This window comes from Gopherus flavomarginatus, chromosome 1 (assembly GCF_025201925.1).
Source record: "Gopherus flavomarginatus isolate rGopFla2 chromosome 1, rGopFla2.mat.asm, whole genome shotgun sequence".
NCBI classification, from domain to species: Eukaryota; Metazoa; Chordata; order Testudines; family Testudinidae; genus Gopherus; species Gopherus flavomarginatus.
This window is the reverse complement of record NC_066617.1, coordinates 97,254,756-97,269,224: the sequence shown is the minus strand read 5'-3', so window position 1 is coordinate 97,269,224 and position 14,469 is coordinate 97,254,756. Positions and strand designations below refer to the sequence as shown.

General features: G+C 40.3%; 1 protein-coding gene across 3 annotated transcripts in view; it reads left to right on the top strand.

Moving 5' to 3' along the window:
• The window catches only part of EP300 (E1A binding protein p300), a 120,338-nt gene that overhangs the window by 47,839 nt on the left and 58,030 nt on the right, over window positions 1-14,469 (top strand). For all 3 annotated transcript variants that reach the window (XM_050916757.1, XM_050916768.1, XM_050916746.1), the window contains exons 3-6: window positions 31-207; window positions 4,730-4,991; window positions 6,933-7,046; window positions 9,015-9,251. In XM_050916757.1, coding sequence (XP_050772714.1) covers window positions 31-207; window positions 4,730-4,991; window positions 6,933-7,046; window positions 9,015-9,251 — 790 coding nt within the window. The remainder of the gene's footprint in view (window positions 1-30; window positions 208-4,729; window positions 4,992-6,932; window positions 7,047-9,014; window positions 9,252-14,469) is intronic.

The window sequence follows — 14,469 nt, the reverse complement described above, 5'->3', positions numbered from 1 at the left end:
AACTTTTTTTTTAAATTTCTTAATTCCTAGATGGGAATGATGAGCAATCCCAGTCCTTATGGCTCGCCGTACAGCCAAAACACTGGGCAGCAGATTGGAGCCAGTGGACTTGGTCCCCAGATGCAGAATAAGACTGGGCTACCAAACAGCTTACCCCAGTTTCCAATGGACAAGAAGCCAGTTCCCGGGACAGGAATGCCTAACATGGTAGGTAGAATTATAGGTTCCACGTTCATATGGTAGCAGATCACATATGGGCTTCTTGCAATATTCTGCTTGTGATACTCTTGGATTTTATAGTAGTCAAATACCGTGTGCATTCTCTTTGTCCCCTTGTATCATAGGTATGCCTAGAGGAGGGTCTAACTCTCACTATGAAAGATAGAGCTGGGAAAAGAGGAAAAAATGTGAGTGGTGCCATAGTGCAATCTCTTTATCATGAAAGTTGAACTTACAAATGTAGAATTATGTACAAAAAAACCTGCATTCAAAAATAAAACAATATAAAACTTAACCCCTACAAGTCCACTCATTCCTACTTCAACCAATCTCTCAGACAAACAATTTGGTTACAATTTGCAGGAGGTAATGCTGCGAGCTTCTTGTTTTTATAATGTCACCTGAAAGTAAATACAGGCATTCGTATGGCACTGTTGTAGCTGGTGTTGTAAGATATTTACATGCCAGATGTGCTAAAGATTCATATGTCCCTTCATGTTTCAACCACCATTACAGAGGATGTGCATCCATGTTGATGATGGGTTCTGCTCAATAACAATCCAAAGCACAGCGGACTGACGCATGTTCATTTTCATCATCTGAGTCAGATGCCACGAGCAGAAGGTTGATTTTCTGTTTTGGTGGTTCGGGTTCTGTAGTTATGTAGTTTCACCATCAGAGTGTTGCTCTTTTAAGACATCTGAAATCATGCTCCACCCCTTGTCCCCCTCAGATTTTAGACGGCACTTAAGATTCTTAAACCTTGGATCCAGTGCTGTAGCTATTTTTAGAAATCTCACATTGGTACCTTCTTTGACAGCAGATTTGACAAAAACGCAAAGTATTCTTAAAATGAACACGTGCTAGGTCATCATCCAGGCCTGATATAACATGAAATATATGGCAGAATGCAGGTAAAACAGACAGACATACAGTTCTACGCCCCAAGGAGTTCAGTCACAAATTTAATTAATGCATTGTGGTTTTTAATGAGCATCATCCACATGGAAGCGTGTCATCTGGAATGGTGGCCGAAGCATGAAGGGGCATATGAATGTTTAGCGTATCTGGCATGTAAATACCTTGCAGCACGGGCTACAAAAGTGGCATGCGAACACCTGTTCTCACTTTCAGGTTACATTGTAAATAAGAAGCAGGCAGCAATATCTCACGTAAATGTAAACAAACTTGTTTGTCTTAGTGATTGGCTGAACAAGAAGTAGGAGTAAGTGGACTTGTAGGCTCCGAAGCTTTACATTGTTTTGGTTTTGAGTGTAGTTATGTTAAAAAAAAATATATATATAAATAAAAATCTACATTTGTAAGTTATGCTTTCACAATAAAGAGATTGCGCTACAGTACTTATATAAGGTGAATTGAAAAATACTATTTTTTTACAGTGCAAATATTTGTAATCAGAAATATAAAGTGAGCACTGTACACTTTGTATTATGTGTTGTAATTGAAATCAATATTTGAAAATCTAGAAAAACATCCAAAATATTTAATACATTTCAATTGGTATTCTATTGTTTCAGTGTGATTAATCACAATTAATTTTTTGTTAATCGCATGAGTTAACTGCAATTAATTGACATCACTAATAAACACCTTTTTCTTACTATTATGAACATTACTTGTTTCTAATAGGTTCATCCTTAAGAAAAGAGATTTCTCCTTCCTATTAAGCATCAGAAGCTAGGCTTTCATTTTAGCAGATGTTTGTAATCCAAAAGCCACTTCGAATAGCTGTCTATAATTAAATTGGGGATATTAAAGCACTCTGAATTCAGTTTTCACTGATCTTATTTATATAGTGCTCATGCAGAGGCCCTAGGGGTGCTACACAACAATTTAAATCCAATGCAATAAAAAAATTGCCGTTTAAAAAACAGGGAAGGGAGAATCCTATACAGGGACTGAAATTACTGAAAAAAGTTCTGAAAGGAGTGTCTGATTCTTTTGAAAAATGGGAAGGGTGAATGGAGTGGATGTCTTAGTGATACAATGGATGGGTGGCCAACCTGAGTCTGAGAAGGAGCCAAAATTTACCAGTGTACATTGCCAAAGAGCCACAGTAATACGTCAGCAGCCCCACATTAGCTCCCCCACCCCACTCCCAGCACCCCCGTGCATCCCCGCTGATCAGCACCTCCCCCTCTCTCCCTCCCCATACCTCCAGATCAACTGTTTGTGGCATGCAGGTGGCGGTGGGGTGGGAGGGAGAGTAAGGGCACTAAGGGCTCGGGATGGGGGGCCAGGAAGGGGTGGACTGGAGGTAGGGCCTGTGGCAGAGCCAGTGGTTAAGCAGTGAATACCCGCTGGCGCGTTGGAAAGTTGGCTCCTGTAGCTCCAGCCCTGGAGTCAGTGCCTGTACAAGAAGCCGCATATTAATTTTTGAAGAGCTGCATGTGGCTCTGGAGCCAAAGGTTGGCCACCCCTGAGTAGTGTACCACAACAAAAGTGTGGTGATTGATTACCTGCCAAAATAAGCAACAAGAAAAGGGTCCTTATGGTGTCCTGGTCCATGATTAGGGCTTCCTGGAACTACGGTAATATAAATAATATGAGGTCCTACAGTCTTTCAGAACTCTAAAAACCAACAGGACTATCTTAATCAGTTTGTCACTAACAGGCAGGCAGGTCTTATTTCTTAAGCAACAGTGTTGCTGCATTCTGTAAGTGAAGAGCCCTGCTAAAAGTCCTACTAGGAGAAAATTATAGTCGCTAAACTTTTTGACTTGGGAATACATTGATGTTGCAAAAGTTGTTACAGGATAAGTCAAAAGTGTGGCTGGTACAAATTTAGTGGAAAAACACTTTTTTTGTACTATATCTGATAATTTTCCCTGGAAAGAATGTCCAATATAATCTAGCATCATTCTATTTAACATATCCCTTCGGAAGATGGGGAGGAGAACGGGAGGCACCAAAGAGAATATCCTTGTACTGACTACCATTATCTAGTATCAAACTTTCAGTCTTCAGAGGTTGAGGAGGAGATAGCATTAATGATTTTGGACATCAGTATTGACCAAGCACATCTCCAAAGCAGATATTGATCAAACAGGATCCAAGAGTCGAAATACATCTGATTGTTTGGCATACTCATACTCCACCTCATGTGTAGAGGTTTTCTCAGTAAGAAGCCTTATGTATATGTTGAGTATGGATGAAATAGGATAAAGTCCTGAACACTGCATTTCAGGCTATTCTGAAGAACGATTGTTCATCACAAAGTAATTCCAGTCCTTTACTCATACATCGAGAGAGTAGTTCCATAGCACCATTGTAGACATAATTTCTGAAGCAACCTCTTGTACTCACAGAATCCTTGGAAAGGTCCGGCATGACCACTATAGCCAGGTAACCCAAATGTCAGAATATCAAGAAGTTGTGCTAGTCAGGGCCATGAACAACCTCATCCTCAGAAAGCTTCAGTTCAGACTCAAACCTGCTTAAGATGACTTATACATCCAGGTGCACCTAGAACCAAACAAACACCACCTTCCCAATTCTCCTGCTTAAAACGGAAAGATTACAAACAAGCCAGTAAATGGCAGCACGTGAGCATTAAGACTTAATGGTGCCCTTAATCTCGCTCTCCTCCTTTTGCAGAAGGAGGATGTTGATAAAGCTATTCAAAGCAACTAAAGCATGGGGACAAGGTCAGACAGATAGTGAATCTCAGAAGAGCCCAGAAAATCTTCAGTCCTCGTCAGAGATTACATTAAATTAGAACTGGACGGTCCATCAGAAGCCTCAGGTTTTCACATTGAAAAGGCACAAAGAAGAGCCCCGAGCCCCACAAAGAACTCATCACAGGTCATTTGAAGGAAATACTAAATGGAACAACACAATCTAGGCTAATTATACTGTGTATTACCTGGAAGTTGTGTGGCATGTCCAGTAGAGAACAGATAAAAGCTTAGTGTTCTGTATGCCTGCATGAAATCTTTGTGATCAGGCAACTTCCCAACCATCTCCTCTCCAGTTCAACTCTGTTGCTTTCAAAGGTGGAGGACTTTTTTTATTAGTACCTCTTCAAATAATGGTACAAGTGCTACAGGAGTTCTCTCCGTTATATTTATCGTGCATTTAAACAGGTGCACCCACAGCTCTTTGTGATGTTTTTAAAAATGAAGTTTAGATCTAGTCATATTTAGTGAGACCTTAAATAGTGTGGCCTCACAAGTCAATCTGAAAGTGTGTGTGTGAATTGAAGTGGCCTTCATCTCTTCATATAGAGAAGGTAGAAAAAAAGGAAAGTGGCTGAAAGTACTCTTAGCAAAAAGTTTCAATACCAGCCTGCCACGGTGTTAATAAATATTTAATTGTGGTAATTGATGGTTAAAGGTAGGTGAAAGGTATAGTTCTCAATGCAAAACTGTATTCATGATCTGTTTTAGCAGATGTGATTTTGTATATAATCTAGCTAATCAGAGAATTGACCATTTTTTAAAAAGGGACTTGATTTTAATTTGTGTTTGTCTTCATCACTTCCCTCAAGGGCCAGCAGCAGGCTCCTCAAGTTCAGCAAGCTGGGATGGTGCCAGCTGCTCCCCAGGGAATGGGGTCAGGTGCACCTACAGCAGACCCAGAAAAACGCAAACTCATTCAACAGCAGCTCGTTCTCCTCTTACATGCCCACAAGTGCCAGCGGCGGGAACAGGCAAATGGTGAGGTGCGACAATGCAACCTTCCTCATTGCCGTACCATGAAGAATGTCCTCAACCACATGACACACTGCCAGGCTGGCAAATCCTGCCAGGGTAAGTAGAGAGTGAGCATGTGAGTGTGCTTACAAGAATAAATATAGGATTGGACAGGACTCCATGAAGGAGACAATGCAGAATTTTTCTCACTTACAGAAACTGGGGAATTTAGATTATAAAAGGATTTTGACAACGGGATGCCTCCATGATCACATCTGCATGCTAAGAAAAGAAAGGGTTAAGCACCTTTTGTGATGCAGGAGGCATAGCCACTCAAGTTTTACCCCCATTCTAAAGTACAGTAAAACCTACAAAGACTGATTGCGCGTGAGAATTAGCAAAGGTAGTTGCTTGTAAGAGGTCTCTTTTCAAAGGTTTGCACACCAGAGAGCAGTGGTGTTCCATGGCCTGTGTGAGTAGCCACTTGTGACAGGTGGTCTCTCTTCAGAGTTGGTCTCTAAGGCAGATTTTACTGTAACTGCAGTATCTATTAACAATGGCCCATGGCCATTTGACCTCTGGCCATGATATTGTCAGATCTCACATGGTAGAGGGTCAACTTTGACAGTACTTGGTTTGGAAACTGCCAAGGGAAATCCCAGTGCAGCAGTAGCTGGTGTTGGGGGTTCAGAGAGGAGAGTGCTATATTGAATCATTAAGCATTCATATGCGTGTTTGGAGACTGGTGCTGGAAGTGTACTGTATTTAGGATGACTAATAAAAATTGAGGTTCTGACCACTTCTTTTAGTAAAAGACCTCCAGTGGTCGTTTGCTAGAGAGTAAAGGTATTGGTCTCCATGTTCTGCCCAGCTTCCAGTATGGATAACTATTGTCTGACCTAAAATTCTTCCTGCAGTTTTAGCTAGATTCAGTGTTCTTTACTTGTCTCTTGTGACTGTAGGATTTCTATTTGCTGGTGAACTGCTTTAGTCAACTTAGAGACATCTGTATTTCAGTGGTGGCAGAGTGGTTGCTATGTATGCAATCTGTAAAGCACTTTGCGATGTATCAGGAGGAAAGTGGGCTATGTAAACATAAGCCATCAAGGAATACACTTTTTTATATGCCCGTTTTGGCAGTGAAGCTGTTGTCCTTCATGTTATAGTTAATAATGAGTCAAAATGGAACCCATGTTTTGTGGATACCTTGTAGTCTTGTTTTAACTTATTTACAGTTCTACACAGTTCAGCTTAAGTTTTGCCATAAGTCTTAGGTAAACACTCTCGAATTTTTTTGTCACTGAAAGTATGAATTAACACCTAGGAAAATGGATGATTTGGGATTGGTTTAATGACACTGAAGCCTCTTGTCTCTAGTCTGTACTGACCTGGGAGAAAGTTGAAACAGTGACAGTTGTTGCAAATTTCTGGCTATTCATTGGCTTTTGTACAATTAGTTGATGGAAAAGAGACAGGATCGAACAGTTTGTAGTGGCTAGTGGGCAAGTGCACACTCTTCTGACACCTATACCTCATTTGGGGATGCTGACAAGGACAGCGAGCAAACATGAAAAATCCCTTCTGCCCCCAAAAACTGGTTCCTTCAGGTGAAGCATGAGGAAGTTTGGCTAAGAGCACTTGGTGTGTGTGGGTGTAAGTTTGCTTAGATTTCCGATTGCTATTCTGGAAATTCTCACCTGCACTAAATTCAAATTTAAAAGGGAAAATGAGTAAGGAGAGGAGGATGACATATATATATAAACCTAATGGAAAAGACCGTAACTTTTGTTTAACAACAACTGAACTGTAAGACGTCTTGATTATTATCTTCTGCTAAGAAAATACTCTAAATCCTGCCCTGATAAGAGGTTAGACCAGATGTCTTAATAAATCTCTGCCATCTCTGATTAAGGTATTTTGTGCTATTATACTTCATAGAGCCATGGCTTGATGGTTGCGTGTGTGTGTGCACGTGCACACGTGAGAGAGAGAAGCATGTGGAGAACTGAAAATGTAGAATTACCTTTTAAAAATGTTTGTTCCTCTTCCCTTTCCTAGTGGCACATTGCGCATCTTCACGACAAATCATCTCGCACTGGAAGAATTGTACAAGACATGACTGTCCTGTGTGTTTGCCTCTCAAAAATGCTGGGGACAAAAGAAACCAACAATGTAAGCCTCATGTGATCTTTTGCATACTAGATTAACCATAAAATATCATGTTTAGCATTAGATCTGTGTTCCTGTAAGCCCCTAAGAGTATGGATCAGAGCAGAGCTGCAGTGTCCTCCGGGATTTAACGTGAGGATAAGGATTTTCATGTTGCTTTGGAAGGATATTCCCCCTTTCTCTAGTTAGTACCCAATATAATGTTGAAAGACCCCTTAGATCACTTAATTTAACTCTTTTTAGCTGGAGAGAGGAGGCCAGCATGATGCTGGGCCTAAGGGCTGGTAGTTCTGAGAGAAGAAATGTTGGGCATGTCCACTTTCATCCCTGTCAAAAGTATGAAACTGGGGTTTGCACACTAAAGATTAAGAAGTGGTGTGTTCTAAGAACTTTTGCCTGCTCAGATCAATATGAAAGTATTAAATGATATTAGTTATATTTATGGCAGGTTATATACTACTTGAATTCAAAGTCCAATTTTGGAATTCTTAAAATTTTTCATTTATAAATGCCCTGATAACAGCACACTATATGTGTAGTTAGAGCAAAAGATTTGTAGGGTTTAACAGGTTCTCTTCTGACTTTCAGCTAAGGTTGAATGAAAGTAATTCCTGCCTCTCACCTGACCAGCCCCTCTTCTTCCCATTCTAAGATGACACGTTTCTGACATGTGAAGAATATCCTGCATAAAGGCTTTTCTTTTTACCCTGGCAGCTTCTGCATTATGTCCCAGCATGCTCCTCATCCTTCTCCTAGTGTTACTTGTCCGAAATTTTTCTTGCTGCCTGACTCTGCCTCATTCCTGTCTAACTATCCCGATGCTTCTGTTTCCCAGTATTCCCTCCAAGAAAAAACCCCAAACCATTCTCCTTGGTACTTTGTGCTTTTCTCACAACTGCTCCTCCAGGCTGTTTACCTCTATTCCAGTGGTTCCCAAACTTTAACAACCCATGAATCCCTTTCCCTAAAATGTCAAGTCTCGCGAACCCCCTCCTAAAAATGAGTGTTTCCAGGGGTTTTCTCTTTTACCTGAGTATAAATTATAAAAAGCAGTGATCTTAGAAATATAAAATTTGTTTTTATGACATGCTTATTACACATTATTTATGATTGATTATTATTTATCATTACAATATTGTTATTATGAAAACTTTCCAAGATCTCACTTTCATAGCTTGTGTCACTTTAAATAAGCCTGTTACAAGACAAGGCTCCTATATTTCATCAAGGAGTATCAGATGTGAAACAGCATGAAGTTATTTAAGAAGCCAACTCAAAGAGTTCCTCCTACACAAGCATTCAGGTCTTGAGCAGTCCAGGCAAACAATGCATGTTACAACAAAGCTTAAACTTGTTCTTCATAATAATTTTTAAAACAGCAAAAAATATCCACCTCCCTTTTTCCATTTCATATAAAGAGTCTTGAAGTTTAAATCTCCTCAGTGTGATAGATATGCTTGCTTTGATCTACTTGGCTCTTGGAAGTCCAGGGGATCCAGGCTGCTGGCCCCATGCTGCCCAGTGTCCCTAGGGACAGCTCTGTCTGCCGTTAGGGATTTTTTTCTCGAGAACCCCCTGGGGTTCACGAACCCCAGTTTGAGAACCACTGCTCTATTCTGAAACTATATATCAAGAGAGAAATAAACAACTCCATGACCAATTTGAAGGACTCTTCTCCTCGGGCCTTTAATATCTGATTATGTGCTGCTTGAGCTTTAAACTGTTTAAAGCAAATTGACATGTCCTATACATTTAATAATAGTGTACATTTACTGTTCCCAGTTCATAGTGAAAGTAGTACGTTGTGGTAGGATAAAATTCCTCAAACTTCTCATTGGGGACTCCTCATTTAACTGCTCTTGTAAGGGTATATTTTGGTCATACCTACCATTGAAATTTTGTGCATTTTTACCTTTTTCTTTGGTCTCCGTTTCTGACATTTTTGTTTAATATAGTATCTGTCTTTTCCAGCGTTACTGGGGGGCGCTGCAGCAGGACTTGCAAATACTGGCTCTGTAGGGGTAGGGCAACAGACTACACCCTCTATAAACACTACCAGTCAGATTGACCCCAGCTCCATTGAGAGGGCCTATGCAGCCCTTGGACTGACCTATCAAGGGAACCAGATGCAGACGCAATCCCAGGCTCAAGTGAAGAATCAGCAGCAAGGGCAGTCTCCCCAGGGTCTGCGCCCTATGAACCCCATGAGTAAGTTGACACTCAGGTATTAAAATATAAGCTGTATAGAGCTATCTTCTGTGCTTTGTCTAATGCATGCTTCATGTTAAAGAAATCTTGAAGCATTTTCATAAGTATTTTTGTTTCCGAACTGCTTTGTGTATATTCACACCTTGCACAATACTGGAATGCAGGTATGACTTCCTGATCAGACGCAGATTGAAGCATTTTACAGCATTGTCATTTGTTTTGTAGTGTTTGCTTAAAAATTTGAAAGCGCTAAATAGGGAATTGCTGTCCTCAACTCATTGTTTAGATGCTTAGAATCATTCTCTGTCTCTTTGTTGCTTATTTTAGAACCAGCAAAGAGTACTTAGAGGTCTTACCTGGTATCTGAACTACTCAAGGAGTCAAACTGGAACTGGAGAACCAGTTTGAACCAGTATTTTTACTTGAACCAGAACCGAACCTGAACCATAATTTTGTCCTACCCCCTGTACTGGAAAAAAACTGAACTGGAAAAAAAAATTGGGGTTACTGCTTAAAGTAATTTTTCAGCAATTTTAAGTTCAGTATTTTAAAATACTTATGATCTTATTTTCATTACAAAACAAGACAAAATAACAAGCATGTGATTGTTACCAGAAAGGCCTGTCCCAGTATAATGGGAAGGGTAATAGGAAGAGACCAACCGAGAAGAGTAGTAAAGGAGAGGGGGAGAAGGGGGCCCCAGAGTGAGATGAGCTTTCTCTCCTGAGACTCCCGTCTGGGAAGAGAAGAGGTGGAATGTTCCTCATCCCAAAAGTTAACAGTAACTCTTTAAGCCCAGGGAAAAAGGTAATGGTTCCCCAACTCTTCTCCCTGTTAGGCCTCCTGCCAATCATCCCCAATGCCTGGGGCTCCTCCTTCGTTACCCCCAGACTGAGTGCTCTTTTTCATTTACAACTTTAAAAAAATACATAGCTGTGTATCTTTAAAACACTTCAGAATAAAACCTTTTAAATGTGACACACAGGGATGATGAGATTCTCATGTGACCCTGTAGCGGTCCATCTGCATTCATGCTTGCAGTAAGTGCAAATACACTAAAGTAAAATGTTTGTTCCATGCCACTCCAGTGTGACTACTCTTGGCAAAAAGATGGTGCATTTGAATAACCTCATTTAACCAAAAAAAAATCTAATGCAAATTAAATGGATGCTTAGAGATTAGCATAGCTATTCTTTGGTTGTTTTTACCCAGGTGAAAAGCCCAGAATAAGCAGAATTTTATCAATTGTTTTCTGTGAAGTAACCTATGTGGTGCATTTAAGATTCACTTGGTGAATATCAGGGGCTTCCCAACCCATTCTGATTGATGTGGCTTTCCTTGTCTCTAGAGACTATTTTCTGGAGAATATTATCCTATCCTCTAGTCATAGGAGAAGTGTGTGCTAGAGCTAAATCCTGTTTCCAAGGACAGTTGCTCTTTGGAGTTTCTGGAGAACCTGTTGAGATTATGTTGTTCTTTATTATTTTTATTTTTTATTTTTTATTAGGTTAGTGGAGAGAAATTAGACTGCACTACCTCAGAGTGTGGCTCCTTTTATTCTTAAATTCTCTTCATTTTAGCCAATCTGTGCTATTGTCATCTCCGAATATGAGGACTGTAGATAACACCAAAGGACACAGTTCTGCCCTGAGTTAGTGTTGATTTTCCTCAACCTTGGTCTGCTCTTATTCTCATACTTGGCCTTGCTGTTGGCATACAATATAGCTTGATCAGAACAAACCTTTTTTTTTTCTCCTGCTTGTTTCTATAAATGCAAAATGCTGCTGTAGTTTGCAGATGGCTGATGGGTACTTTACTTAACTTTGAAGGTAGCCTGCAAGAGTGTGTCCCCTTTTTTCCAGTTTTGGTTATTATGTGGGAGAATCAAGCCTGAATGACTAGTCTCATGTTCTCCTAGAAGAAACTGAAACCTGAACAGTTGAGGATGAGATTTTTAGCCAGACAATAAAACTCATCATTTTATAATACCTGTTTGACTCGGATTCCCATCAGACTTTTGAAAGGAAAGCTCCTTGTGGAAGTTTTGAGTACCACAACCCCTTTAGATGAGAGCTTTCTTCAGTTCTCCAATTCTAAAAGAGAAAAAAAATCTTCCAACAAACCAAAATATTTTGAAGTAAAAGAACCAACCATAAAATCTTAAACTTTCAAACCTTTGTACATCATGAAAATGAAACTGCCCTCTTCCCCTCCTCCACTAGTAAGTATCTTGAAAACTTGTGAATGATTTTAACTGTTGTCTAGCTATTCTGCCACAGTCTGTAAAGAATAGCGTTTATGAAGACTACCCAGTTGGAGCTGATGAAGATGGGGGAGTAATCCTTATCTGGATTGTGCTTGATGGGTAAAATGGTAAACTTCTGAAAATGTCCTCCATTGGTGGTGTCAAGAGGTACTATTGCAAAGCTCTTATTGAGAAATTGGCCCATTGAATCCTCTTCAAACCAGTTGTCATTGATTTGTTCACCCTTGTCCCTCTCAAGCACACCCACATTTGTAGGAATACACCGTTCGTAGTGATAGCATCATTTTTAAAGAGCCAGCACTATGATGGCAGCATGATTGGACTTGGGATTCCAATTTTATGTATTCCTTTGTGAATGTCATCCTTCTTTAGATACTTATTAGCCTCTCAAATTAGGGATTGTCAGTTTCTAGTATTCTTTCCTCTCCCAACCATAACTTATGACAAGCCCAACATGCCTTTTGAATAGCTTTGCAAGTTAACATGGAATTTTTACTGACTTAGCCACTCATTGAGGTAAATACTGATATTCATGCAGATTTGTCATATATTTGACCTCCCCTCAAATGCTGTGCTCAGTTTTGTCAGAGAAATAGTAGAAATAGAATGGGTCTTTAGAAGGCTAACAAATTCAGGCCTTGGCATGAGCAACGGCACGTGAGGAACTGAGAAATTTAAAAACTTGCTTTTTACTTGGAGAAAAATGATAGCAGTAAATAAGAAGGCCCAGTGGGCACTCCTGTTAATCAAATGCAAAGGCAGTAAATAAGAAGGCCCAGTGGGCACTCCTGTTAACCAAATGCCTTTCTGTTCTGTTATGGGTAAAGGGTGAGGTTAAAGGCAACAAGAGTAAAACCAAGAAAAAATTTTCATTGTGCGAAGAGACTTCTGTGGGTCAAAGACATAGCACAGGAATAACTTTACAGTGGAAAATAAAACTGCCAGGGCTGGGAATCTTTGAAATTTCTTTAAAGCAGCAGGATCACTGATTCTCTTTTATTGCAGACTTCCTCACTTCCTGGATTTTCCCCATATAATCCCATATTTGGAACTCTCTAGTGAAGAACATTGAGACAGATCAAAATAAGATTACACAAGTGATTAAAACTGGTATCTGCAACTAAATGTTAGAAAAATTACAACCTTAAGGCTTCAGGGCTGATCACCATCTGAGATTAGAAAGAAATGTCCTTTTTCCATGCTGTAGTATTCCACTATTACAGAAACGTTTAACTGAACCCTTCCTCTGACAGCACTAGCTCTTGTCAAACAGTATACCAATGTAGATGGACCATGGCTTGCTTTGTTATGGAGGTTTGTGTCTTGTAACTCTCTCCTGTCTTAGATCTGCCATTATCACCAGATGAATTGTCCGTGGAATTGTAGTTTATCTGAATAGCAGAGCTTAGTCTTGGGACTGACACACAACACACTGTATAAATTAGTGGAGGGAGTGTGGCTAAAATAGCAAACAAGATGGTTGCTAACTCCAGCTCTGCAATAAAGGGGAGAAGAAAAGAAAACAATTTAAGAAGATAAAAAGAACAAAGCCAGTCTAAATCAACGATTCTGTACCCTAAATATGAATAAGCATCCATGGAGCTAGTTTTGGAAAGAGAAAAAGTGTGAAGAGAGTTGGCCAGATCCCAGTCCTAGAGAGCAGCTTCTGATGGAGAAAATCCAGCAAAAGAATCCAGTGCCATCAGCCTGCAGAACTTATTTTAAAAAAAAATTGTACTAGTGTGGCTGGGGGAGGAAGTGTGGCAGTGGCCATTTTGGAAAGGGGGAGTGTAGTGGCAACCATCTTGGGAGAGAGGCACAGTAGGCAAGGAGGAAGGATGTTCTAGATGTCTGGGAAGGGAAAGGAATCCTCCAATACAAAGGTCTGTCCCCCCAGAAGAAAGAGATGTCCATGAAAGAGTATCTCCACTTCCAGCAAACAGACTGTGGAGGTGGGTAGCAAAGCCCCAGTCACAAAGAGTGACCTGGCGGACCTGCTATTAGGAATCAAAAGATGGATAAGAAGATGAGGGAAGAGTTCCAGGCTTTCATTAAAGATATCAAAAAATGAAGTGAGATTAATGGTAAAATATTCCACATCGGAAGTGGAAGCATGATTAAATGAGCAATTGGACAGCACTTTTAATCTCGAAAGAATCAGAATTGAAAAGAGAAAATAGAATTAAAGCTAGAGGACGTGGAAGGTAGAGAACACAGGAATAACATAAAGATTTAAAGGTATTCTGGACACATTGGATGGTATGTCAAGGAAAATACTGAAACTGGGCAATAAGAATTACATTCATATTGAAAGGGCTCACAGATCCCTTTCCCCAGCCTTTCAGCAGGCTCCAGACCGAGAGATTTGATTGTCTGTCTACAGTACTATCAAGACAAGGATAAAATAGTGAGAGCAGTGAGGGAGGGAGCTGAACCACTAGTGATTCTTAACCAGCCCATACAAATTTTCCCAGATATGGTAACCTCAAAAGGAGGAGGAGATGATGATGATGATTCTTTGAGTAGTGTCCTTGTGGGTGCTCCACTTGACGTGTGCATGCTCCTTCAGTCGGAGATTTTAAGTACCAGTGCCCATTTGGCTTGCGCATGTGCCCTATGCATACTTGTGTCCCTTACTGAGGATATATAGGGCTCTGCTGGCAAACTGCCCTCAACAGCCCTGGCCTGACACACAGCAATTTGTAGCACCTGCCTAAGCGTGGCTTCTATTTTGCTAGACTATTTTTTAGATCTTTTCTTACCTTATTGCTACTTAGTTTATTTCATTCTTGTTTTGGTTTTCCCATTTTTCTATGGGTTGGGACTTTCCTCATTGTCCACCCCCCTGTACAAGGGGTCCTTCCTCAGAAATCTTTTCTCTTCTGTGATATGCCTGTATCCCAAGATTTCAAATGTTCTCACTTGCCAGAAACCCTTCCCAGTGAGTGGCAG